General features: G+C 35.6%; 1 protein-coding gene across 3 annotated transcripts in view; it reads right to left on the bottom strand.

Annotated features, from left to right (window-relative positions):
* Positions 1-479: 479 nt before the first annotated feature.
* The window catches only part of FUT9 (fucosyltransferase 9), a 196,884-nt gene continuing 172,689 nt past the window's right edge, over positions 480-24,674 (bottom strand). For all 3 annotated transcript variants that reach the window (XM_073893654.1, XM_073893653.1, XM_073893655.1), the window contains one exon: positions 480-13,099. In XM_073893654.1, the coding sequence (XP_073749755.1) occupies positions 12,012-13,091 (1,080 nt within the window). In that variant the 5' untranslated portion in view covers positions 13,092-13,099 and the 3' untranslated portion in view covers positions 480-12,011. The remainder of the gene's footprint in view (positions 13,100-24,674) is intronic.

Here is a 24,674-nt window from a genome sequence, read left to right as displayed (position 1 = left end):
TTCAAAATGGATATATACACTTGGGACTTTAGGCTACTGGTAATTGTTGATTCCATATACTTGAGTAAAAACAATCAGGGGAGTATCCAGAGTAATAGAGAACTGAGGTTGCGTGGTGAAGCATCTTTCAAGCCAGGATCAAGGCAAAATCAAGAGTTGGATAGATTCTCCTATTCTCCACACATAAGCCCAAACCATTAATGGATCTAATTTTAGCCCCAAGTCCATTAACAATGCAAAATTAAGGAAACAAACTAGTGTAGAAGAGTTTACATATGTACACTGACTGCCATTTTTTGATTTAGTATTTGTAATAAATGTATAATCTGTAAAATATATTTGTTTTTAAATTTTAACTCAATATATACAGGGAATCCTGATTTGCATGTAAATCAAAATGAATCTTCTCAAGTGAATGATTTTGAATGTAAGTATTATAAATAACCAGCACTATTGCATATTTAATTGAATTCTTTTATTTTAAATATTCACAGTACAGGAATTCATTAAGCCTGAATAGAACATCATTATTTACACATCCAAGGAATAACTCCAGTGGTAAATCAGTGAAGTACTTACATTAAATATAGGAAATATGATTGAGGAAAGAGATTTCTTCTTACACATACAGGCTCAAACCCTTTATACATTTATTTCTGCCTTGGGATCTTAGCACAAACTGCTGAAGTCACTATTAATTGCTGAACAAAATTTCAAAAGAGTGTAACTATAGCAAACACACCATATATTTATAAACCCAGAAAGACATCAATGGGCCAGAAATCCACATTACAATGACATTTTTAAGGGAAGGAAATTTCAAATGACATCTCCAGTTTAATTTGTGGAAACCACAAGTTCTTCAAATAGCTGAATATACAGATTTCCTATGGCACTTTGCCTTGCATGGCTTATTAAAATATTTGCTTAGCTGCCATAACATGTTATTTACAAGATGAATTGATGAAGGGAACAATATGGTAGCAAACTAAGAGCTCAGATCAATTGTTTGTTGAATGCCATACACATACAACATCCTGGTCAGTGAAGTTGGCCTCCACACTGCCGGGACTGGCTACTCAGCATTTGGATTAATGCTTTACTCCAGGATGTAGCAAGACTCAGTTGCATGATTTTCACTTGGAATAGTAGACTCAACTTTTCTTACTGTTTTCTTTACTAACTTCACTGAAGCAGTTAAAATTGAACTTGAATGAACCAAACTTCTGTAAATAAATAAATAAATAAATGTATAAATAGGATCTCTACTGTTTTAACAACATAGCAATAAAATTACCTTCCAACAGTATAAATGCTTATAAATGCTCATATTGATGTTTTAAGTCACCAAGTGCTATGTTCTAGCCTTACTATATTATGATGAACGTCTAATTTCATTTGGGAAGTGGTCATTAGTCCACATATATTATCTGTTTGGAATTAAGCCCTTTCAAAAGCACAAGTATATTTTCTGAAAAAGAACACAAAACAAAAATAAAAACAGAAACAAAAACTTCACTGAATGGAGTAATTTCTGTTCCCAAAGAGTACTACAAATGGTGTAGAAACTTGGTCTTTGCAGCCAAAAGTCCTATTTTCTATACAATATTTTTTTTTTCCTAATCACCCGAGTTACCAAGAAAAATTATTTTCCCCCTTCCTCTACCGAGTATACTGATCGGCTGTTCACACTGCCTAGATGTTCTACATTATTGCCCAATTTAGTGTTGTACAGACTGGGCCTCAAGTGTTTTCCACTCCCACACACCTCACCCCCCTACCCCTGGCAGTAGTACTGATTTTGGCAGTGTTAAAAAAAAAAAAAAGACATACTCTTCTCGATTGTAGAAAAAGCTACCAGAATATTTTGTTCATAGTATGGAACTGATTAAGATGATATTTTTCATATCTTCATGCTTTCATAGTAATAAATTGCTATGCAGTAAATTGTATTATTTGCCAACAAATGATTTTATTTTTTGTATTTTATTGCCAACAAGAGACTCCAAGAAGAAAACTGGGGGTGGGGGGGAATTTTACCACATTAGCTGCCAAGTTAGAAAAAAGCAAAGCAGCATTTTCTATTGGCTCATTAGCACTAAGAATAACACTTTCACTTTACTCAAGTTTAAAAAGAATTTCTGAAAGGACGCAAATCATGCACAAGGACTGAGACGAAGACTATATATGAGTTGGCAGTGTAAATGCCCCCCTAAAGTTGCATGATTCACCAATGGCATGCATTTTTTTTCACCTAATATAACACAACCTTAATATCTTCATATAATTTCTAACACATTTTATTTCAAACATGCACTGGCTACTAAAATAAGATTTTAAAGAAAAGCTGATGTTTGATATAAAATAATCATGTCTTTTCAAGTGTGGAAAAATACTCTACAAAAAAATAAGTAGAAAAGTGGTTTCTGATCAATGTGTGATTTTATCTATAAAAATCCAGATGACTAATTAGTGTGCTTACAACAACCCTATGGGGTCTGCATTGCAATTATACACATACAGAAGGTTAATAGCATTAAACAACCATTAGCACAATGCAATTAAATCCTTATCAGAAATAACATGAACTATAAACTGTACATTTGGCATTTAGGCTTCAGAGTATTTTTAAGAGTCTGCTTAAATATGACAGTACAATAGTGCAAAATCACATTACATTAATAAAACATACAATTATCACCCAAATAGTTTATGGATTACTGACCCTTACAATTCACATATTGGCTAGAATTGGCACATTTTGTTTCACCATGATAGTTTTGACCTTCTTTACTTGAGTGTACATTGTTTTATTCAAAGTTACACTTGAACTCCATAGAAAAAATGTAGGCTTAATGTGTGTCTGTGTGTGTGTTCTTGAGGAAATGAGACGAGAGAAAACATGTAAACTCCACTGCAGCTTTCTTCTTTAGTAACTGTTTAATTAGAACTCCTAAGGAAATTGCCTGGTAACTATTTTCTCTTCTTTCTTATGGCTCCCAGAGCAGTGACATGGCCACATGGAAGAGAGCAAGAAGGAAAGAAGGGAAATTCTAGAAGAGTATATGGCAACCTGTGCTCTGTGCCAGGCTAACTAAACCAGAATGTCTAATCAAGAAATCAAGATTTAATAAGAGCTTCTCAGGTGACTCTAATGTAAAGTCCACCACACTGTTGATTGATGAGAAGTCAGTGAACCAAAAAAGCTATCGAATCATGCAGTAGATTGTACCACCTGGAATTTGGGTTCTAATCCTTAGTTTGCTACTCTTTTCCTCCTTTCTGCAGCTTTGTGAGCTGGAATCTACATTGAGACTTGTTAGCTCTTTACTTTTTCCCTTTAAAAACCTCCTTATACACACAGGTTATTTCAGATTCAGAATAAACTACATTATTCCAATGAAGATGATTAATATCAATAATTTCACTCAGATACTTCTGACCAGTTGCATTTTCTCCAGCAAACATTCCTTTTTTACCTTCATCTTATGTATGATTTATGAAAATGGTATTTTTATATTGTCACAATTACTCCACTAACCCTCCTACTAAATCCAACCTTAAGTTAAAAAAAAAAAGAAAAGAGAAAAGAGGGGAAAAGGTGCACATGAATAAATACTTTGCTTTTGAAGGCTGCCATCATGCTGATAGCTCTAGAGATTTAAATTTTTTATTTAAGAGTAAAAAAAGATATCATTATTTTCACCATGTTTTTCTATCTCCATTTCCAACGCTACATCCCCCAGTCCAAGAGACCTCATTGATTCAAATGTAAAGCATCTACAAGCTAAATGATTTCTTTTTTCTTGTCAGTAAACTCCTGGTCTCAAGTACAATAGTCTTTGTCCTCTGATTCATTATTTTTAAATAATATGTAAAATATTTGAGATAGGCCATCTATCATGTAAAAAGGAGACTGCTCCTACTTTTATATAGAACCAGACATTATTCGTTCGTTCAAGACTCTTAAAGAAGAAAACCAGTGTGTGGCAAGCCTGGGTCTCACTGTAGTCCCTGGAGACACATATCCCTTCCTAGATGACCGTGAGCTCTCTTTTGGCAATCTGACCTTGGACAAGGATGGCATCCTCAGGATTGTTTCATCTGAGGGACTGAAGGTGGCTAATGAGGCCAATCCGAGATGGGGAATGCACTCTTGTAACTCTGGCACATATTTCTTGCATAATGACTAGTACTGGGTTGTTAATTTAGTCTGGGTACTGTGTCTGTGAGCCTGCTTTTCTAACTCCTGCACCTTCATTAATCAAAATGTGCAGTAAGAGTCACCAGAGTTAATATACCTCTGAAAAAAATCACTCTTAGAATTTTTCAGACAAAATTTATATTTGTTTTTCATAGCGAGATTCCAGCAAGCTTTAATTTAACACACTTTATGTGTACAACTAATTCAAAAATTTGGTTGCCAGATAATTCATAAAAATAATTTAATTTTTGAAGTTTTCTAATGTTGTATCTGCAATAAACATTTCTAATGTTCTTTAAAGTGAGACAATTGGGAACTGCTTAAAAAATACTATTTTGGATATTATTCATTTTTGACACATAAATGTAGAAAATTTCCTTAAGTTTACTTTTTTTGCTTAATTAAAGTACAACTTAGAAATTGTGCAAATGAACAGTTGAGATTATTCGTGTCAAAATTTTATTTATTATGCAATTAGCAATTAGAGCAGTCTTAATCACAGTCTGGCTAGGAATTCTTTTATTTCTGCACCACTAAACAAATACATTCTTGGTTATTGAATTTATACTCTAACATTTTTAAAAAGACTTTAGAATTTTTTTAACTTTGGGAAAAGTGGATGAAGGCTTGATTCTGTTTCTTAACTTGGGTCATTAGCTGCCTCTGCAGCTGAGCTGACATGCTGGGTGAAGTCAGATTGTTGAATATTTCGGGGCCCCTGTCCTTACCAGAAAATCACCTCTGAGAATCTTCCGCTATTCCATCCTGTGACATAAGCTATGCCAACTAATAATAAGCTAAATTGACTGCTAATTTACTGATTGCTCATAACAGTGAGGGGAAATTAGGCCTGCTTGGGTTCCAATTATTTTAAGAAATGGTGTCTGTGTTTAGTAATGCAAATAATGCCTATATGCTCCCACAGCCAGCCACCCACACCCCTTCCATTACTGAGCAATTATAGAAGATGTGAATGCATGTTTCCACACTATAGATATTTGTTGCTCTTCTCCTGAAGATTATTCCTTTGGCTTATTTAAATTTGCGATGATTCTTTTTTATTTTTTTAAAGATTTCATTTATTTATATATTTGAGAGAGAGCAAACACAAGCAGGGGGAGAGGCAGAGGGAGAGGGAGAAACAGACTCCCCACTGAGCAGGGAACCTGGTGAGGGACTTGATCCAGGACCCCAGGATCATGACCTGAGCTGAAGGCAGACGCCTAACCGACTGAGCCACCCAGGTACCCCTTAAGTTTGCAATAAGCTGTCTGCTTAACATTTTCAGTTTTAGAACTGAAATTGTGGAAATAGTTTTGAATTCCTCACAGTGATATTTTGTTATAATAAATGATTCTAATTGAACACAGTGTCTATTCACTTAAGTGTTATTTCATTTGTTCTCACACACACAAAAAAACACACATCAGGAATCTGCTACCTCCACTTTACAGAAGCAAAATCTGAGGCTAAGATGTGTCAAGTAGCTTGTCTACAGTTAGGGAGCAGCAGAGCTGAGATTGAGTTGTAAATCTGTAGTCACCAAAACTCCAGGTACTGCAGCTAGCTCATTGCTATATACCAACTGCAAATTACTTTTCCACCCATCAAACAAGGGCTTTGGGACATTGGAAAGAGGTTCTGTTAAACATACGGTGGATTAGCGGTTCACAGAAGCATAAAATTTTATGGCTGTAAAGGATCTTAGTAAGTGAATAGTCCAGTTTTCATTTTGCAAAATACAAACATGCATTTAGAACCTAAAAAAGAGAATGAGAGATATTTTTTCAAGGTATATAAACTTTTCTTTTCCTAATAATTCTTTCAAGGTCGCAAATTGAGCAGGTCTTTTGTGTAGACTGGTGGTTCCCAGAGATGGCCCTACATTAGGATCATCTAAAGTGTCTTTACAATTGTTGGTCTCTGGGTCCCATTTCAAACCAATAAGATCAGATCGCTGGAGATGGGGTTTGGGCATCCACAATTTAAAATCTTCTCCAGGTGATCCATATGTGCATCTAGGCCTGAGAAATACTGCTCTAAACCACTCACAACTTAAAAGAAGATTTGGAGACTGTAGATAATCTGCCCCAAATCAAGGGATTAGTTAGCCAGTAAGTACCATGCTCATGTATGAAATAATTAGGCATATAGAATATCTTGGTTCTTAAAGGAGAGAAACACTTTACTGACATACCCAGGACAATTCCAAGTGAATTAAAGACATTAGCTTGTGTCAGTTGAACAACAGAATACACTCCATTTTATAGGTGGCTATGACATAGACCTCAAACCTGACAACACATCAGAACTATCTGGGGAGATTTTTTTAAAATACGGATTCCAGCTCCCATCTCAGACCCAGAGAATCAGAAACTGTATATTATTAATACTTTCTCAAATGATTCTCATGCAGCTAACCCAGGAAGTTCCAAAGACGTGTATGTGTTTGAGAACCCCTGGCTTAGTCAGGATGGTTTATAAACTATAGCGTGAAGCAGACTAACTTAGGAAATGTATTAAAAGCATGTTTTTTTTTTGGACTTGTTTGAAGAGAATTGCCTGAGCAGGGTCAAGGGATCAGTATTGTTCATAAATACCTCTGGTGATTCCAGGTCTGGTGACCCAGGAAACAGGCTGAAATTTTCAGTTACACTGACAAAGACAGCTGACGTTGGAGAGATTTTTTTTTAATTCTTTACAATATTTTCAAAGTAGATCAAAGGAAAAATATATAGTAACTATGAGTTAAGAATAACTAAATTTTTTTGGATATATTCAATCTGGCTTACTCAAATTAGGCTCCCTGTCTCCTTGTCATCTGGGAATTTGCCCTGTGCCCACTGCCTCTGAAATTTTTGCATTGATAAAAAGTTGTAAAATATTGTAATAAGAATGTGGATGATAGAAAAATTTTTAGTATCTTAAAATAATGCTCATTATATGGTTGGTTTTCTGTAGGCAATTAAGGTCTCAGTGAATCGTGAGTACATGAATTATAAAAGATGAGGTAGAGAATGAGGGGAAGGAGTTAAAGGAAGAAGTTCAGTTAATTGAGCACTTGTATTCCAAGCACTGGATTAGGTTCTTTCCACATATTAACTTAAATAATCAGTTTTACACCTTAAGTGTCTATTCAGAGAAATAAGAGGGAAATCTGTTTGAAATATTTACCTCCAAAAAATGATATGGTTGTTGGAATTTCATTTGCAAATACATGCATATGGTCAGTTTAGATCATAACAGTGTCAGAAGGAGCCTTACAAACAACAAGGTCCAGGGAGGTTAGCTGAATTTCTCAAAATGAGTTTGTTGAACCTATAACCCAGCCTAGCTTTGTCTGGTTTAGCAGGCTCTCTCTGATTTTTGAGAGCTCTATATAATGCTAATGAATATGGATGCATTCAATATGAATTACTGAGAGGGAGAACACTTTGGATCATAGTTGAGCTTACCCATTTGCAAAATGCTACAAAATCTTTAGATGAGAGACATCCAGAAAAAAATATCATCTTAATTGACTGATGTTTGTAGTACAAAGGAGTGCAGTTAGGGAGGAAAGAAACTGCATCTCTCTCCGTGCATAGTTTGGTAATAAATATGTGCCCTTCACAGTGCTTGCACTTTATATTATCCTCAAATATTAATTGGCTTTCCTATTAGAAACAGTTGGTGTTCATATCTGAATAGAATGTTAACATGTTCCAAATCCTTTAAATCTTTCTTGAAATGTTACTTCTTTTGGGGTGTTAGGATGCAGAAAGAGTGGAAGGACATAAAGCCTTCCTTTGCATCCAATCAGTAAACTGATCAAAGAAATAAATATAAAATATAATCTCTAACTGGTACCAATAAGCTGGAACTGTTACCACACTTAAATAAAATTCTGCATGACCTCCAATGCAATTCATTGAACAAATATTTGTTGCGATCCTTCTCTGTGATAGGCACTGTGCTTATCTTTTAGATCCTGAAGTTTTTATATTTAATAATTTGATTGTAATTAATTCATTAAGAAGTTCCCTTAAATGAGATCAGAGTTCAAGGGAACTCAAAGATCTGGTTAAACACAAGGTTATAATGTAAGGACCTAAACCTTGTTTTGGTAGCATTACTTCATGCAAAGACATTTTTTAGACAAAGGCAAAGGCATTACCTTAAGGCTCATGGAATCTAGTTTGAAAATAGGCAATCAAAAAGATATCAATTATATAATTTCCTATTCTTACCATATTTAACCTCCAATTGGAGGCAAGAATTTAAAGCCTCAGCAAATAATTCTTGAATATTCTGTCACTTTATGCCTCAAGTGCTCTGAGCTTTCTAAGCCCTCACAACAGAAAACATTTCTGCACATTCTAGGATTATCAAGACTCACGTAGTAAATGTAAAATTTTAAGCTGATATTGGTTCCCCACTAAGATAATATTTTTCCAGTCTCCACTTCATATTATAAAATTTATGGCTGTCATGTAATATGACTGTCAATGTCTTTTTTAAAGAATTTAATACTGCTGGATATGGGGAATTCAGTATATATTCTTACTAAGTGGACCTATAATAATTAATATTTAAATGTTCAGACCATTGAAGTTAATAGGTTTTTTTTTTATATTTTGGAATAAAACTTTTTAAATGGCCTCTTCTGTTTTATCCCCTGGCATCATTATTTGTTTTTATAACCAACAGCAAGCTGATTTTGTTGAATCCACATCTTTCACCATGAGATATCCATTAAAAGAATTACAATCCATGGGATTTATTAATGGAGTGCCTGAGAACCATATACCATCTTCGAGGGTTGCCTTTCACTTAAAATGTAGTGAAAGTTCATTTTCTTCTGCTAAAGCTCAACTCCTAGAATACTTAAAACAGAAAGAATGCTAACAAGTTTGATGTTTTACTATATATTTTTTCAAAAGTCAAAGAGCTTCCCACATAGAGTGTACCATTCCATAGGCCCTAACTAGACCAATAAGGCAGGAATTGAGACATACTTCTATGGTTAGGTGAGACTGTGATGAAAAAGAACATAGAATTAAGAGATACAGCACCCTTACATTCCAATCTTGGCTATGTCACTAGCTCTGTGTGTGTGTGTGTGTGTGTGTGTGTGTGTGTGTGTGTGTGAGCATGTTTCTTGAATAAATATTATCTCTGGATCTCGTTAACCCATAAATAGAATAAAGGGATTGGTTTGTAAACATTGCTATAATACTTGTCTAGCCCTAAAATTACAGATAAATGCTCCCAGAACTGATGGGGTAAGTTGACACATTCATTTTGGCACTTCAAATTCAGAAAAATTATTCTTCTGGGACCTGGTAGTGGGTCCCAGATAGATAGATGTGCCAGTTAGTGACTTAGTATTATTGCTTTGATTTGGGTCATATTATCAGCATGTGATTATAGTCGGTCTAAAAAAAGACCAAATTCATAGTTGACAAGAGAGGCGATGCCCTCAGGTTTCTCAGTTCTTTGAAATCATGAGCACCCACCACAGCCAAAATGGGTTGTCAAGACACTTAATGCTTTGCTGCTTTTGAGGAAAACAGGTGCTTTCTAAACATGTTAGCCATGCAACCTGTCTAGAACCCTATACTTTTTGTAAGCCAAAAAGATGACAAAGTCAGTGTAAATGTATGAATTAGACTTTTTTAACCTGATGAAATAAACATGGGTGAGATCTGCCCTTATCTAGGAGGGCATCCACACAGACACACCGTTTCTTGATGCAGTGTGGTTAGAAGAGATAATATGGAGGAAATCTACATTGGGTCAAATGAGTAAACAAAGCTTGCAGCTCAGAAATATGTCAAATCCCTGAGCAATTAGGGAAATTTGCTCTTATTTTCATTATATCGGCAGTGACTCATATAAACTCCACCGAGAGGAGTATGTGCATAAACATAGACTTGAAGAAAGCTTTCGTGTATCTCTCCACTTAAGTGTAAGTTCCTGTAGGGCAGTGAGAGTACCTTGTTCATCTTTAGCTCTGGTTAGGGCATTGCCTGACACAACATGCCTGTTCGACATGGGTAAAGAAATGAACCTGAGGATCAAACAGTCCTCCATCTAATGACAGGATCTTCCTCTGTTCCAATCCTTCTAGTTCTCCAGAGAGCTCATTCCCACACAAGGCAGTTTGGGGTATGGGACATAGCTCCTACTTACTGAACTCAAGTTTGCCTCTATCTAACTTCCATTTGATGCAGAAGATGGTGGACTTGTGTTCTGCTAATGTTAACATGTAACAGGACTATTAGAATAAGTCACAATTGGATCCAAAAGGATGTCATCACAACATTCTGGTTCTTTTGATGGGTTTTTGGCCTGAATGTAATAGTCATTAAAGATTCTGTTGGGAAATGCTTTTCTTGAAGAACCCTTAACATCCCATCTTTTCTCACCTACTAATCTCTGCTTATATTCAGCTCTCAACCTCACAGAGGAAGATTGCTGTATTGCAACTGCAGGTTCAGGGATGAATTTTCCAAGAACTTAGTGTAATGACAAGTTTATTTTGGTTCTGTAAAGCCCTGAGGGCCATGGTCACATGTGCTATATATGAATAATTATGAAAATGAAATAAAAAATATCATTCCAGTTAATATTTCTATGCTAGAACTGTCACTTTATTGAAACAAACAAAAATTTTCCCATGATTTTCAATGACATTCATTTATTCATTCAATAAATGTGCATTGAGATCTTACTCTGGGTTAGCATTGTGTGTTTTCTATAGATCTTCACTTTATTATGTTTAATATCTTATATATAACACCTTAATGATAGTTTTATTTAGGTTCTTTTAAATGATAGGGCAAACCTCTAAAATGTTTTGTCTATTTATTTGTCCACATGGTAAAATGAAACTTTTAAATATCAGGGCTTAGAAAAAATATTTTAAATTTATATGTTATTCAAAATTGTACATAAATGTACCACTTATAAATATGATTTGTATCTATACACATTTTTTTCCTTTGTTATTTGAGGAAATTATTTGCTTTATTATAAGTGTAAGGACTGGGAAGGGAACTATCCTAGATAGTAAGTGTTGTCAAGATTATTTCCCAGGTTCTACAAATCCCCCAAAATTGGATATTTAAAAATACTTGAATAATTTAACTTAAGATCATGAGAACAAGTGGCTGGCTGCATTTGCAAGTCAGCTTAATGAAAATAAATGAGAAGTCTAATAGCTTCCTGAATAAAACAGTTCTGCTTCACTATCTTTCTTATTCACTGCATGAATAACTCTCCCTTCACAAAAAATGTGGTGAACAGGTAAAAAGTAGATCAAATAGAGACAGTCCACACACTTTGTTCACTTTGAAGTCAAAGAGGTTTAGAACTCAATTACAAATGCTTTTCCTTTGTTACATTATGCAAACTTGGAACTAGAGATTATAATATTTAGTGAAAATATTTCATATTTTAAGATGTGCATCTTCATCTCCCAAATAGCTTAAACAGCTGATCAATGTAGAAACAACAATCATATCACAAACTTACACTACAAACAACTACAAAATGTGAAAAACAATGTTTACAAATGGTAGCAAAGAATAAATTAATTTTCAGTGCACATAATTGGGTATGTACAGGATAATTTAAAACCAAAGGGAGTGATTGCTAATACTGAGCTCTCAGAAATCTCCATCAAAATATACATGTCACCCAAGAGAGAGTAATAAAAATAAATTGTGACACAAAAGCAAAATGTTGTCTCTCTTCTTATCCTCAAAACTTGGATGATAGCTCACCAAAATAATTTTTCCAAGTGTGCAAATGATGGAAAACTTTAATTCCAAAACCACTTCTCTAAATTACCAACAGATTTATATTCTTGATGCCTTTTCACGTGATCACAAGCCAAGCATGCATGTGATTCCCAAAATCGTGGAAGATTCACTGTGAAATCCTTCCTCCAGTTAAAGTAACTAAGGTATAACTTATTGTTTTTGTCAACTTCTTTCAGATACTTGGCTAGCTCACTGGGAGAGTTATAATCTTCTACATGAATGAATGAATCTGCTGGAATATAATTCTCATAATTTTCCCTAGATGGCCCCAGAACAACAGGTACAGAGCCAGCTAGAAAAGCATTGTAGAGCTTTTCTGTGATGTAATCTTTGTGGATTGAGTTTTCAAAAGAAAGATAAAATTTGCAAGTAGATATGGTAGGAATCAAATTTTTATCATTCACATACTCTCCAAATGCTTGCCCATAGGTATGGATTTCAATGCTTTTGCTTAGCTCATTGTAATACTTGACCCTCGCATGCTCAGGGTTCCAGTTACTTACAACCCAGCACACTAACTTCTCTTTGCTTGGCACCTCAAACACGAAGGGGTTTGTGCTCACCGTCAAGAAGCCGTAAGGCACTTGGATATCTGAGTCACGGCGGTAAGTCAGAGTCAAGTTGAACAGGTGTTCGATGCCACTCTTTTGGGGCGTGTGAGTTGGTGATTCCAAATTCATCCAAATCCATTTCTGGAAGGGTGGCCTAGCCTGCTGTGGTAAGTTAGTCAGATCCCAACTGATGTCTCGGTGATGGATCAGAACTGCATGGGATTTGTTGTATAGAGAACGGTCTGTTGTGAGATGGCATCCTTGGATGTTGAACATTGCTTGGCAAGATGTAAGGTCAAAGGTCTGCCCAAATGGCCACACCCAAATCAGGATAGTAGTTTCATTAAAATAATCAGTTTTGGTGGAGAAGAAGTTTTTCATTTTCAGCACTGAGCTGGCCGACTCCATTGGACTGAAGATCCAGCTGTTGGTGGGTTTGATGTAAATGAGCAGACATGCCATGAAGCAGCCCAGGATAATGCAGACAATTAAAAATGGGCGGAGAATTCCTTTGGATGCTGAGGTCATAATTTTTTCTGTGAAACAGAAAGAGAAAAATAAAGGGGTAGGTGGGGTAGTGATGAAAAGTTAATCATAAATATAATTTGAGATTAACAGGTGATGCATCTCAAAATACACTTAATCACAAAATCAGTTGCATTTTCCTTTTTTAGTGTTTTATAAACCATTAGAAAAGTTGAGCTTTTATTAAGCCAAGAAACTGCTTTTGAAAGGACCTTTCCCCTGAACTCCATAAATAATGAGTCAGAATTTGTTATAAGTGTGCCAGCATATCTTCCAGCCTGGTTAAATTTGTTTTCAATGTCATCCTTACCTGTTATATTTTTATTTGTTTCTAGAAAGCTGGCACAAAGACGAGCATCACCAAGGCTATGACTAAAATTTTTAATACTTTGAAACCACATCAGATCTGTGAACATTCCTTAGTTTATATAACTATTAATTATATATGTAATTATTATAATTATTTACTAGTGCATTTTTGAGACTGTAATATAACTTTGCAGTTCAAATAGAATTCAGTAGAAACCAAACTTTTTTTAAAAAGTTTTGTTTTGGTTTCTTGATATAAGTTCATCTTCCCTGCCAAAAATGCATCACAATAGTCCTCTTGTAAAAGATGGCAGCTCTTGGTTTGATATCGGTTGTTTGTTTTGTTTTGTTTTTTAGTAAAGTGCACTGATGCAAAAATTTGATAAAGTAAAATACTAGGTTGTGATAATAAAATGCTCTAGTGGCATTAGAAAAACATTCTCATGTGGTATCAGGGCATTAAAAAAAGTTTTTCCTGGGGCACCTGGGTGGTTCAGTCAGTGAAGAGGCTGCCTTTGGCTCAGGTCATGATCCCAGGGTCCTGGAATCGAGCCCCACATCGACCTCCTTGCTCAGCGGGGAGCCTGCTTCTCCCTCTCCCTCTGCCTGCCTCTCTGCCTACTTGTGCTCTCTCTCTCTCTGTCAAATAAATAAAATCTTTAAAAAAAAGTTTTTTCTTAGCATTAAAATGACATTAGTATAATAAAAATAAATGGATTCTCAAAAGAAAAGAATTATGTTTCATGGAGAACAATACTGATCTTGTGAATTATAGCAGATTCCTGCTAATAAGATGAATTAAGGCTTTTTGTTTTTTTTAATACAAGAGTCTTCAAGGTTTTTCCTCTTTGACATTCATGTCTTCTTATGAATATGAACACAAAGATAAAATATGTAATATGTTTGCAAAACTGTCTTTTGATCAAATTCTTACTGATCCTCTGAAATACATAATTCTTTTCACCAAAATAATGTGGTCTATCAATTTCATGTTCATTAAAATATTTTGAAATCTTGATCAAAAGCTAGTGTAGAAACAGGAGAGGTTTCCTTCAAGAAAAAAGGGAGAAATTGTTCTTTATTTAATTACCTAAATTTATGTGAACATTTAAAAAATCACATTTTTTGGTTGTTTTTATGAAGTTTTTCTTAAAGCATATGACATTCCCTAGGTAGTTCCCTTGATTCCGTGAATCCAGATTCTGGATATTATATCCAGGAGCACTCCCAGAACAGAATTATTGGAATCAATGACTGAGACTTACCATCAAATTTAGCTTCAGCCCTGTCCAGTCAATAACAAAAGGAAAATAAAAAAGTGTCTACCAAATATGTTCAGAAACTATTAATTAACTCCTGAGCTACAGAGAAAATAGAAAGGACTATGAAAGAAATCTCAACTGTTTAGAACTAAATGACATTGTTGGCACTACATGACGGATTTGGTGGAATGTGGCTAAAACAGTACTTTATTTAAAGGAAATTTACAGGTTTGCACAGTTTTTGGGAAATTAACAAAATTGCCAATTGAACAAGCTGGACAAAAAATAATGGGCCAAAGCTAAAGAAATAAGAAGTAAAAAATTAAGATAAGGATTGAAATCATTGAAATTCAGAGCAGAAATTTGAGAGGGTTGATAACATCACATGTAACTATGTGAGGTGATGAATGAATTAAACTTACTGTAATAATCATTTTGCAATATACACATATATCAAACCATTATGGTGTACCCCTTAAACTAATATAATGTTATATGTCAATTATAACTCAATAAAACTGGAAAAATACTAAAATATACCTCACACAAGAATAATCAAGAAAAAGGGAAATTCAACTTATTTTATTGTTTTAGGAAATTCAGTTTAAATATAAAAAAGGAGCAAATGATTATGCAACAGAAAAAAAATAAGAAATGACCGTATGGAGTAATTTTATGCTCATGAATTTGAAAAACTGATGAAACGGATGGTTATATATCTGCACAACTAGAAAAATGCCAATTTTAATAAGAAATTCTTATTAAACAAATAGCAGTTAGTGAAGTGGAATTGATAAATGATAACTGAAAACAAACAGTAGACCTAGATGGCTTTGTAGGAATGATATCAATTGTTCAATGAATAGAGAACACTGTCATTTAAAAATATTCTAGGAAACAGAAAAATAAATAAAGAAGCTTAACTCATTATGTGAAGCCCATTATTGACCTATTACCAAAAGAAAATATAAAAAGTTAAAAAAGTCTATTTCACTTATGAACACAGATACAGACATTGGCAATAAAGAGTATTAAATATATTATGACACAATTCAAGAGGTTTATGTAGGTTCATGTACATTTGATCCTACTTTATAAATTTAACTAGTTGGACAATCTTTAAATTCTTACTAGACTCTGGGATCTACAGACTAAGGAAAGTTACTGGAAGGATCTCTTTTTTAATGGAGTAATACTAACCTTTAATATACATGATTTGACTGAGCAATGAAGTGTTTTTCTCCTATGAGACCAATGTTTAATGATGTTTAGAAATGTTCTCATTGATGAGGTGCCTGCGTGGCTCAGTTGGTTAAGCATCTGACTCTTGATTTCAGCTCAGGTCATGATCTCAGGGTTGTGAGATTGAGCCACGCTTGGGTTCCACACAGCCTGGAACCTGTTTAAGATTCTCTATCTCCCTCTCTCTCTCTCCTTCTGCCCCTCCCCTCCACTCATTTGCACTCTCTCTCCCTCTCTCTCTTGAAAGAAGAGAGAGAGAGAGAGAGAGAGAGAGAGAAATGTCCTCTTTGAAAAAGTTTTAAGTCCTTTTTGAATTGAAACGCAATTGACAAAAACTAAGTAAATGATGTCAATTCATTGCAGTAAGGTTACAACTTTAATAACCCCTGTTCAGTAACTGCTCACTCTCAGCCAGGTCTTATGCCAAGCACTTTGCACACATCATTTCCTTTAATCCTCATAGAACCTCTATCAAGAAAGTCTTTTATCACCTCTTCTTTACAGATGAAAAAACTGAGGGCTGGGGCACCTGGGTGCTTCAGTTGGTTAAATGTCTGCCTTTGCCTCAGGTCATGATCCCGGGGTCCTGGGATTGAGCCCCAGGTCCGGCTCCCTGCTCGGTGGGGAGTCTGCTTCTCCCTCTGCCCTCCCCCCTGCTCATGCTCTCTCTCAAATAAATAAATAAAATCTTAAAAAAAAAAAGAAAAAGAAAAAACTGAAGGCCAGAGATATAAGTAGCTAGCTTAACCATTGGGTTATGCTCTTTCTCACCTTCTACAATCTTCTTTGAACAAATAATACAAACATCAATTGTCTATTGAGGTGCATTTGGCACTTCAAGTTTTATTGTCTTGATTTCTCTGGGCTCTACCCTTTATAATTGAGGACTGTTTATCCATGCATTAAATTTAGAGCAATTTCCCTTAACAGGAATACCTGATGCTTATATGATACTTAGTAGTGTCAAACATTGATCTTAGCACTTACGTTAACATACATACATATATATACACACAAACACATATATTACCTCATTGTAATCCCATTTTATTGATAAAGAAACTGAGGCCTCTAATGGTTAAGAAACTTGCCCGGGGTCACCCAGTTCAGAAGTGGCAGAGCACACTTTCAAACAAACCCAGATCATTGGTTCCAGTTTGGGTCATGAGCACTACATTTTATGTTCACTGATTCTCCAGGTTGCAGCTAGTGAATGTAATAACCAGAATGCAAGCTCTATGAAGGGTTTTGTTTCTTCACTCCTTTATCCTCATCACCAGAATACAGTAGGTGTTTAAGAAATGCTATATATATATATATATATATATATATATATATATATATTGCATGAATGAGTGGGTGGATTGCTGAATCCTTACCATGTGCAAGGTAAAATCCTTGGTAACAAGATAAGCAAGAATGAGCCAAGTGTGAATGAAGAAATAGATACTTAGTTGCTTTCTGTGTGCATTTAACATGTATACCTTTAGAGAATAACTACCATCACAGTTGACATACAGATATTTCTAAACGTCTGTAACATGAGCAAAATCTCCTAGTTTTGCTTCTCTTTGTCATGTGTTAAAGTTGGCATCTATCTAGTACACTTTAATTCCATGACTCTTTTTTTGGCCAAATGAAAAAAAAAAAAAGGTCACTAGGCAAGAAACAATGTTCTTTTCATTGTGTGCCTCTCAGTTTTTCTGCTTCCTGGACATTTTGTATTGAGGTTCTTTTTGTTAACTCTCTGCACACCTCTCCCCTCAGCTTTTCATTGCTAACGGGGTCAATTACTGAACAGTAGGGACAGTTACTCAGTAACCCCTGCTTTGTACAGAAACTGTTAGGAAAGTTTGCCTCTTGGAGCCTAATTGACATCCCCTTGACAGGTACCTTCAAACCTACTCCTCATAACTAAAATTCAGTTGGATACCCAACACATCTTGAACTGTTAATCTATACAAACTGTTTTTAAAGCACCCACAGCAGTGTTACTTAAGCTCTCACCAGAGAGAGCAATACATTTATAGCATAAAGCAAATTATAACAATAAATAGTATAATTATAAATTCACAATTATTTTTGATAGTCTCAAGTACCATAAAAATATAAAGACATTACAATTAAGAATTAACAAAATCTTCAGTAAAAGTATAACTTGATGGGATTTGGTGTGCATACAATTCTGCTTTCCATTAAGAAACAATCTTCTGTGTCACACTGTGGGAATGTTCCACTGAGAGTTAAAGAACAGAAGGAAGCTTGGAATAGAAGAGGTTCAAGTATGATTCTCACATCATAAATATGCTTCACAGTATTAGGGAGAGAAATGTAAAACCAAAGAGAATAGGAGGCTTCTCTAAGGAATGGTAATTCTACTTTTTTTGGTGTGTGTGTGTGTGTGTGTGTGTGTGTGTGTGTTGAATCCTTATTTTACATCGAAAGAAATGGGTATATTTAGAATAGAATTCAATACTGCCTAAAACTTAAAAGACAGAAGAAGATGTTTGGGTATTAACTTGCTCCTTGGGACTTTATTCCTAGATAGCAGCCACCCCCCTCATTCTTCAACCCACTTCTCTGGCTCACGGTAGCAGGTGTGTGGGGTTGGAAGAGAGTTTCCCTTATGCCCTCAGGAGGTCTTGAGTCAACATGTTTGCCAATCATTGTGTAGTACACCTATTCTCTATTTGTTGTGTGGTGCACAGTGGGATGATTCTTGAAATGGTAAGACTTTTCATCCACGTAAAGAACAGAACTTTGGATCCACTTAGGGATCTTCTGATCGGTTCAGACCAGCTTCCAAGACCAGAAATGAATGATTGACAAATTAAGTGGACTAAAGTTAGAAATAGTTAAAGAAAAATAATGATTGTCATTCATTGTGACTTCTTCCCTGTTATAATAAAATTTGTAAAGTGCTTTAGAGAGTGCCTGGACCAGAGAAAGCACTATGTAAGTGTTTGCTATTTTGTTACTGCTCTCAGTTACAGTCAAGAGTCAGAGCTCCCACCATAGCTGACATTCTTTTGGAATAATAAACCCTTCTTATGTCTATGCAAATTATTACCATTTCTAACAACACACACACACACACACACACACACACACACATCTCCTCTAAGTTCAAAACATAACTCATTATTAAAAAATTCTGGATAAATATATAATATAAAATTTCTAATGAATACAAACAGGGTCTTTCAATAGTTCATGGAATCACATTTTTAACAAAAGGTTACTCTATGAACATATTATATTTAAAGGATTCTATAGCAGATATTTGTTGGTTTTCACTGTCTGAATCACTCTCCCTTCTTCTGACAATAATACCCCAATTTTCTATTGAGATACTACCTCTCTCCACCTGTGTGCAATCTGTGGGATTGCAGAGTATTTCCCCATTTCCTAACCAACGTTGGGCAGAAGATCTAGATCATTCAAACCCTGTCTCTGGGACTTGGAAACTTGAGTGGAAGAGTCAGGATGGAAAATGTTGGAGCTGATTAATCACATTAAGACTCCCTTACAAGACAGTTATGTAAACTCTACTACCTGCATCCAAGTTGCTGCTTGGGATCCTGCCTTCCTGGGCTTCGTTCTTCAGCTATTCCTTCAGTTCTAAGAGCTATCCATAAACTTGCAATAGTTTCCTTTTTGTCTATGTTAATTATAATTGTTTTTATTACTTGAAACAAACAAATCCAAGCAAACAACCACAACAAAACAAACCTTAAGTAAGCAAGCAAACAAACAAACAAAAACCCAACTAATTATCTCACCTCCTCTTTTTTTCTTCCTGAAGCTTAAGAAGTATATACCTAGAATCCTTCAAAATATGTCCATAATTATGTGGATTAAAAAAACTACATATAAATTCTCAAAACAACAAACATAACTCTTCACTTTATGTTAAGCTATGGACTCCATCCAGAATTTAGGTATTTGGTGGTAGGTGGTATCTAATTGAACTATTACTAATCTGTTTGGTCAGTTCAAAGAACAATGATGTTCCCCACATAATCATTATGGTGTTTGGTGTCATGATATTAATATGGATTCTGCAAAAGTCTTCTGAATATTACCCTGACTGTTCATAATTTTAATTGCCCATATTTATTTTGAGGGGTTGTTTTTGTTATTGTTTTGTTTCACTTTTACTTCTTCCTATGACTTTTATGCTAAGATCCTTTCCAAGAATAAAAATGTCTTATATTTTCAATACTATATACCAAATTATATTCTGCCTCGAGGTACTGTAAAACTTTATATATTCATCACTTCACTTTCAAAGATTCCCTTGACACTTCACGTTCCACTGAACCTTTCTCATGGGCATTCCTGCTCTGAGTCCTCACAGTTCTCCGCATTAGATTCTGAGCCAAATGCCTTCTGTCCTTGGGAGAGATGCCATTTACTTTTTGTCAAGAAGACATTGGTTGATCTTTGGAATGCTATCAAATTTGTGTTTGCCAACCTTTCTCAAAGACCTTTGGGTATTATCTCTGGTATTTCCATGGGTGAACCTCTTTTATTTCCTCCAAACACTGAAGAGGTTACCTCCAAAATATGCCGGTTTTAATGGTTGCCCATGCTTTTCCTGAATATTCCTCAGAATGCGCTCTAGCACATACAAGAATTCCCTAATTTATTTCTGCAGTGGTTTCCTCTCTAAGGACATTACCTCTAAACTGCTCAAAAATGTCTCTCTTTTCTTTCCATTTTCATTTTTGTCTCATGCATTGGTTTCCTTTGGTGTGCAAACAGCCAAAGGCTGCTTTTCCTGCATGGCGAACTTACTCGTCATGAGCAGTCTCTACATTCACTCTCTTTGAAATTTCTTTCCAATTCAGGGATTAACTTTTTTCAGTTTGATCTTTTATCTGCTTTCTTCTCTTCCTACTCGTACTCACTGCTTCTCAATCACTGTCTTTATTCATTTTAGAAGCTCTATTTACTGGCCTTAGCTGCAGCTAGAGCAATCAGATCTGACCCTGAGCCCAAGTGTTTCTTGGCTCCTGGGCTACCTTCCTGAGGGAATACCACAGGCAGGGCCAGGGGTGCTCTCTGGCAGCTTCCTAGAACATGCTTTCTGGAATTCCTTGAGGCCAACATTCTTCCATAATTTGGCTGTCAGCACCAGTGCTTTTTATTAATTATTGTCAGATTGTAGCCCATAGCAGCCAGCCAATGAAAGTCAAGGGAGCCTTAAAAAAAAAACAAAACAAAAACAAAACCCAAACTCTCATTTTGAGCTGATATATTACTATGTGTTCCCGACTCCGAAGATGAGACGTTTTTTTCTTCCAGATGACAAAGTAGAGTAGCTTTTTCCTGACATCTCCTAGTCCTTCAAATCCACACCCTACCTAGTACCATTTATGCCTGCTAAATATTCCTTAGATTAGTTGACTTCTTTCTAGTTCCCTAGGTACAGCATCTATCACCTCTTGTATAGACTTATGACCTTGCTTTCTCAGTGGTACATCTGGCACTCACTTTTGATCCATTCAATTGATTTGATTCACAATGCAGTAGACCAGTGGTTCTGAAAAGTGTGGTCACCAGACCAGCAACAGCATCAGCATCACCTGGGATTGTAAGAAATGGGATTCTGCCACCCTAACCTAGATATAAGGAATCAGAAACTGGGCTGTGGACCAACAATCCATCTTAAAAAGTCCTCTAAATGATTCTGAAATACAAAAGGTTTAAGAATCCCTGCAGTGGAGTCATCTTCTCAAACCGTGGATCATACTGTATAAGGTTCTTCAATGAATTCCAATTACTTTTAAGATAAAGTAAAAAAGTTTTACTGTAGCTTAAACAGCCCGGGATGATGGGGAACCTGCCTCTGCCTCCAATCTCAGTGCATGCCATGTTCCCTTCTGCATTCCCCGCATGGCCTGAGGGAGTCACTGTACCAGCTCTCCCTTTTCCCTGGAGCAACTTCCCTCCTCTCTTTGTTGATTTCCTCTTTTTTGCTCCACTGGAAGTTGCTTATGAAAGGATTCCTGACAACCTCCCAACACCCACCCTCCTACATACACACTAAATCAAAGGCCCCTAGTACAAATCTCATGGTACTATCTGTCATTTTTACAAAGCACTTACCACAGTAGCTAGTGTACCTATATTTGTGTATTTGATTAGTGTTGTTGCCTCTGTTTGGCTGTAACAAGGCTCATATAATAGGCATCGGGTTTTTTCCTCAGTATTCAATCCCTAGAGCCTAGTCAGAGTTGGTACATCCTTGCTGTCAACAAATTTTTTTTTTTTTTTTGAGTGACCAAGTAGTTAACAATTATTGAGCATTTGCAATGTTCCAGGAACAGGGCTAAGACTTTTCAATAAATTTTATCATTTTATTTTCAGGAAAATATTATTTCTTTTGTGCATTTAAAAAATAAATACATTTCACTTTCTATATGCCAAACATGATTCTGAGCACTTAAGAAATAGTAATTCTCTTAAATTCATGATGATGAGATAAAATATACACTATAATTACATTCATTTTAGAGGTGAGGAAACTGATGCACATCAATTTGGCTCATGTCACACCGGTAAGTGATAAATCAAGATGTGGACACCAATGACTTGAGTCTGAAAAGTGTTGCTCTAAAAATACATGTTAAGAATTGAGAATTCCAGCTTACAATTGCAAAGCTGTGAATTCTGTGAATTATAGGATTTAAAATTTATTTTATGACCTATATTGCTCTGAAGTTATTGTTCATTAGAACAAACTAGATCACCAACACTTCATCTCTACTCTTATCCTGGAAACCAATGGCCAGAAACAGAAATCTAGAAGTTTTAGATAATTCTCCTCCTGTCCCCAAGAGAGTGCAGATGGGTGAATTAGAGCAGGGGAGGAGTCTAGCTTTGTTTTGTTATTAGGCTGTTTATAAAGCAATTCCAGGAATATAAAGAATAATCGACACATTTGCAATTGGTAATCCAGGCCTCTCTGATAGTTGTATTCCCTGATAGCCACATTCTCTTTCAGGTGAATTCCTTATGTGCTGCTTTGTTGAGTCAGCTTTGAAAATTCACCAACCTTAAAGAGCCAGGTTGCCTAAAAATAATAAAGGTAGAGAAAAATAATCATTCAATAAAAATTCCAATTATATCCCAGAGTTTGTGCACACAATGTCATCAGTTAACATTTTTTAAAGGATTTACACATATTTAACCATTACTTAAGACAGAATAAAGAATTTCTTTTCTGTAAGTTTTACTTTCCAAATTCTCTGTTTCCCAGCGGACTACTACACAGGGTCATATGCTTTTAATGATTGTGTTATGATTGTTTGAACTTCATCAGTCTTACTATCAATAATCTCTTTAAGGTATCCTTCAGTTGTTTTCGTATAAGATCATGGGAGGGAGTTTCATATGGACCCAAACCTATCTGGCAGCAACAGTCCCCATCCACCGCCTCTGTCATTCTTCCTCATTTGGCTACCACCGGTCTGAGAATACAATCGATGCAGCCTCACTCTGCTCCTACCATCAAATGTGTAGGCCTAGAATCTCAAACCCAGCTGTCCCCTGACCTCTGACCTTCTGGGTGCCAGAGTTTCTGGGTTCCCATTACAGTTGGAAGACTATCTGAATCAAACTCTGTCACTGACTCTAGCAGCTTTGAATATGTCAACACACTCACAATATCTTTCCCACAACATTTCCCTTAACTTCTAGTCCTCTCTCTGCTAACTGTGGAGGCTTTAGTTCAGTGTCCAAGGCAAGGAAATAGATCCATGAGAAACAAACTGCTTTATGTTCCTCAGCTCTTTCCCACACACTTTCTCCAACATTAAAATTCTTGCTTTTCAAGTTACAAAAATAAAAATGAAAACAAAGCAACACACCATCGTGCACATCAAAAGATGTTAACAGGTACTAAGAAGAAGGTTGCTATAATAAAAGAACATATCTACCTATAGAGGTAAACACTATGTTAGATGGGGCATTGCCATGGCAACAGTTTGTGGATCACACCAAATTTTACAGGCTGATCATCTTTTGAACTCATGTGAAACTAATTAGCACCAGCTTCACGGGGTTTAAATAAAAACACATCACTGTAGTTAATGAAGAGATTCTGAAACTTCAAGTCAAATTTACAGTAAGAGAATAGGCCAGTAAGAACTAAAACAGAAAGGATAAGCTGCTAAGAAACCAACAGCCTAAGAGACACTATGATAAAATTGTGGCTAAAGGGATCTCAGGAAAGAAGCAAGTTTAATCAACTTGCAACTGAGTAATCTGAAAATGAACTGATTGATTAAGATACTTAAAAAAGATGATATTAGAATAAAGGTAGAAATGAGGAATTTAGAAGCAAAAGATGCAAGAGTAAAAAACCCTTAATTTTAAGATACAAATACTCCAATCCTTGGAGGGTGGGTTGGGGGGAGAACTTCCATTGAATCACCATTTCTCAGCTTGGCCCCAGTGGCTTCTTTCTCTTCAAGGGTCATCTAACATTCCTATTCTGATTTCATTGCTAATAAATAATCTTTTGAATATTCAGTTCACCAAGTAGTTGAAGACTCAGAAGAAAGTACCATATTTAGCGAACATAGTAGAGAAAAAGAAAAGACATCAAAAGAGAACAGCATTATGGCCTCTCCTCCCACCACATTGGAAAAGACAACTGTTTTGTCATGGAAGACTGATTCTTCCTCATTGATTCTGAAATCTAAATAGGTCAAGTGACCTCATTCTATTTCTTATCCCTGATTTTTCCTAATCTTCAATTTCT

Source organism: Callorhinus ursinus, unplaced genomic scaffold, assembly GCF_003265705.2.
Source record: "Callorhinus ursinus isolate GAN/ISIS: 27379988/994484 unplaced genomic scaffold, GSC_fseal_2.0 scaffold6, whole genome shotgun sequence".
NCBI classification, from domain to species: domain Eukaryota; kingdom Metazoa; phylum Chordata; class Mammalia; order Carnivora; family Otariidae; genus Callorhinus; species Callorhinus ursinus.
This window is presented reverse-complemented; position numbering and strand designations above follow the sequence as displayed.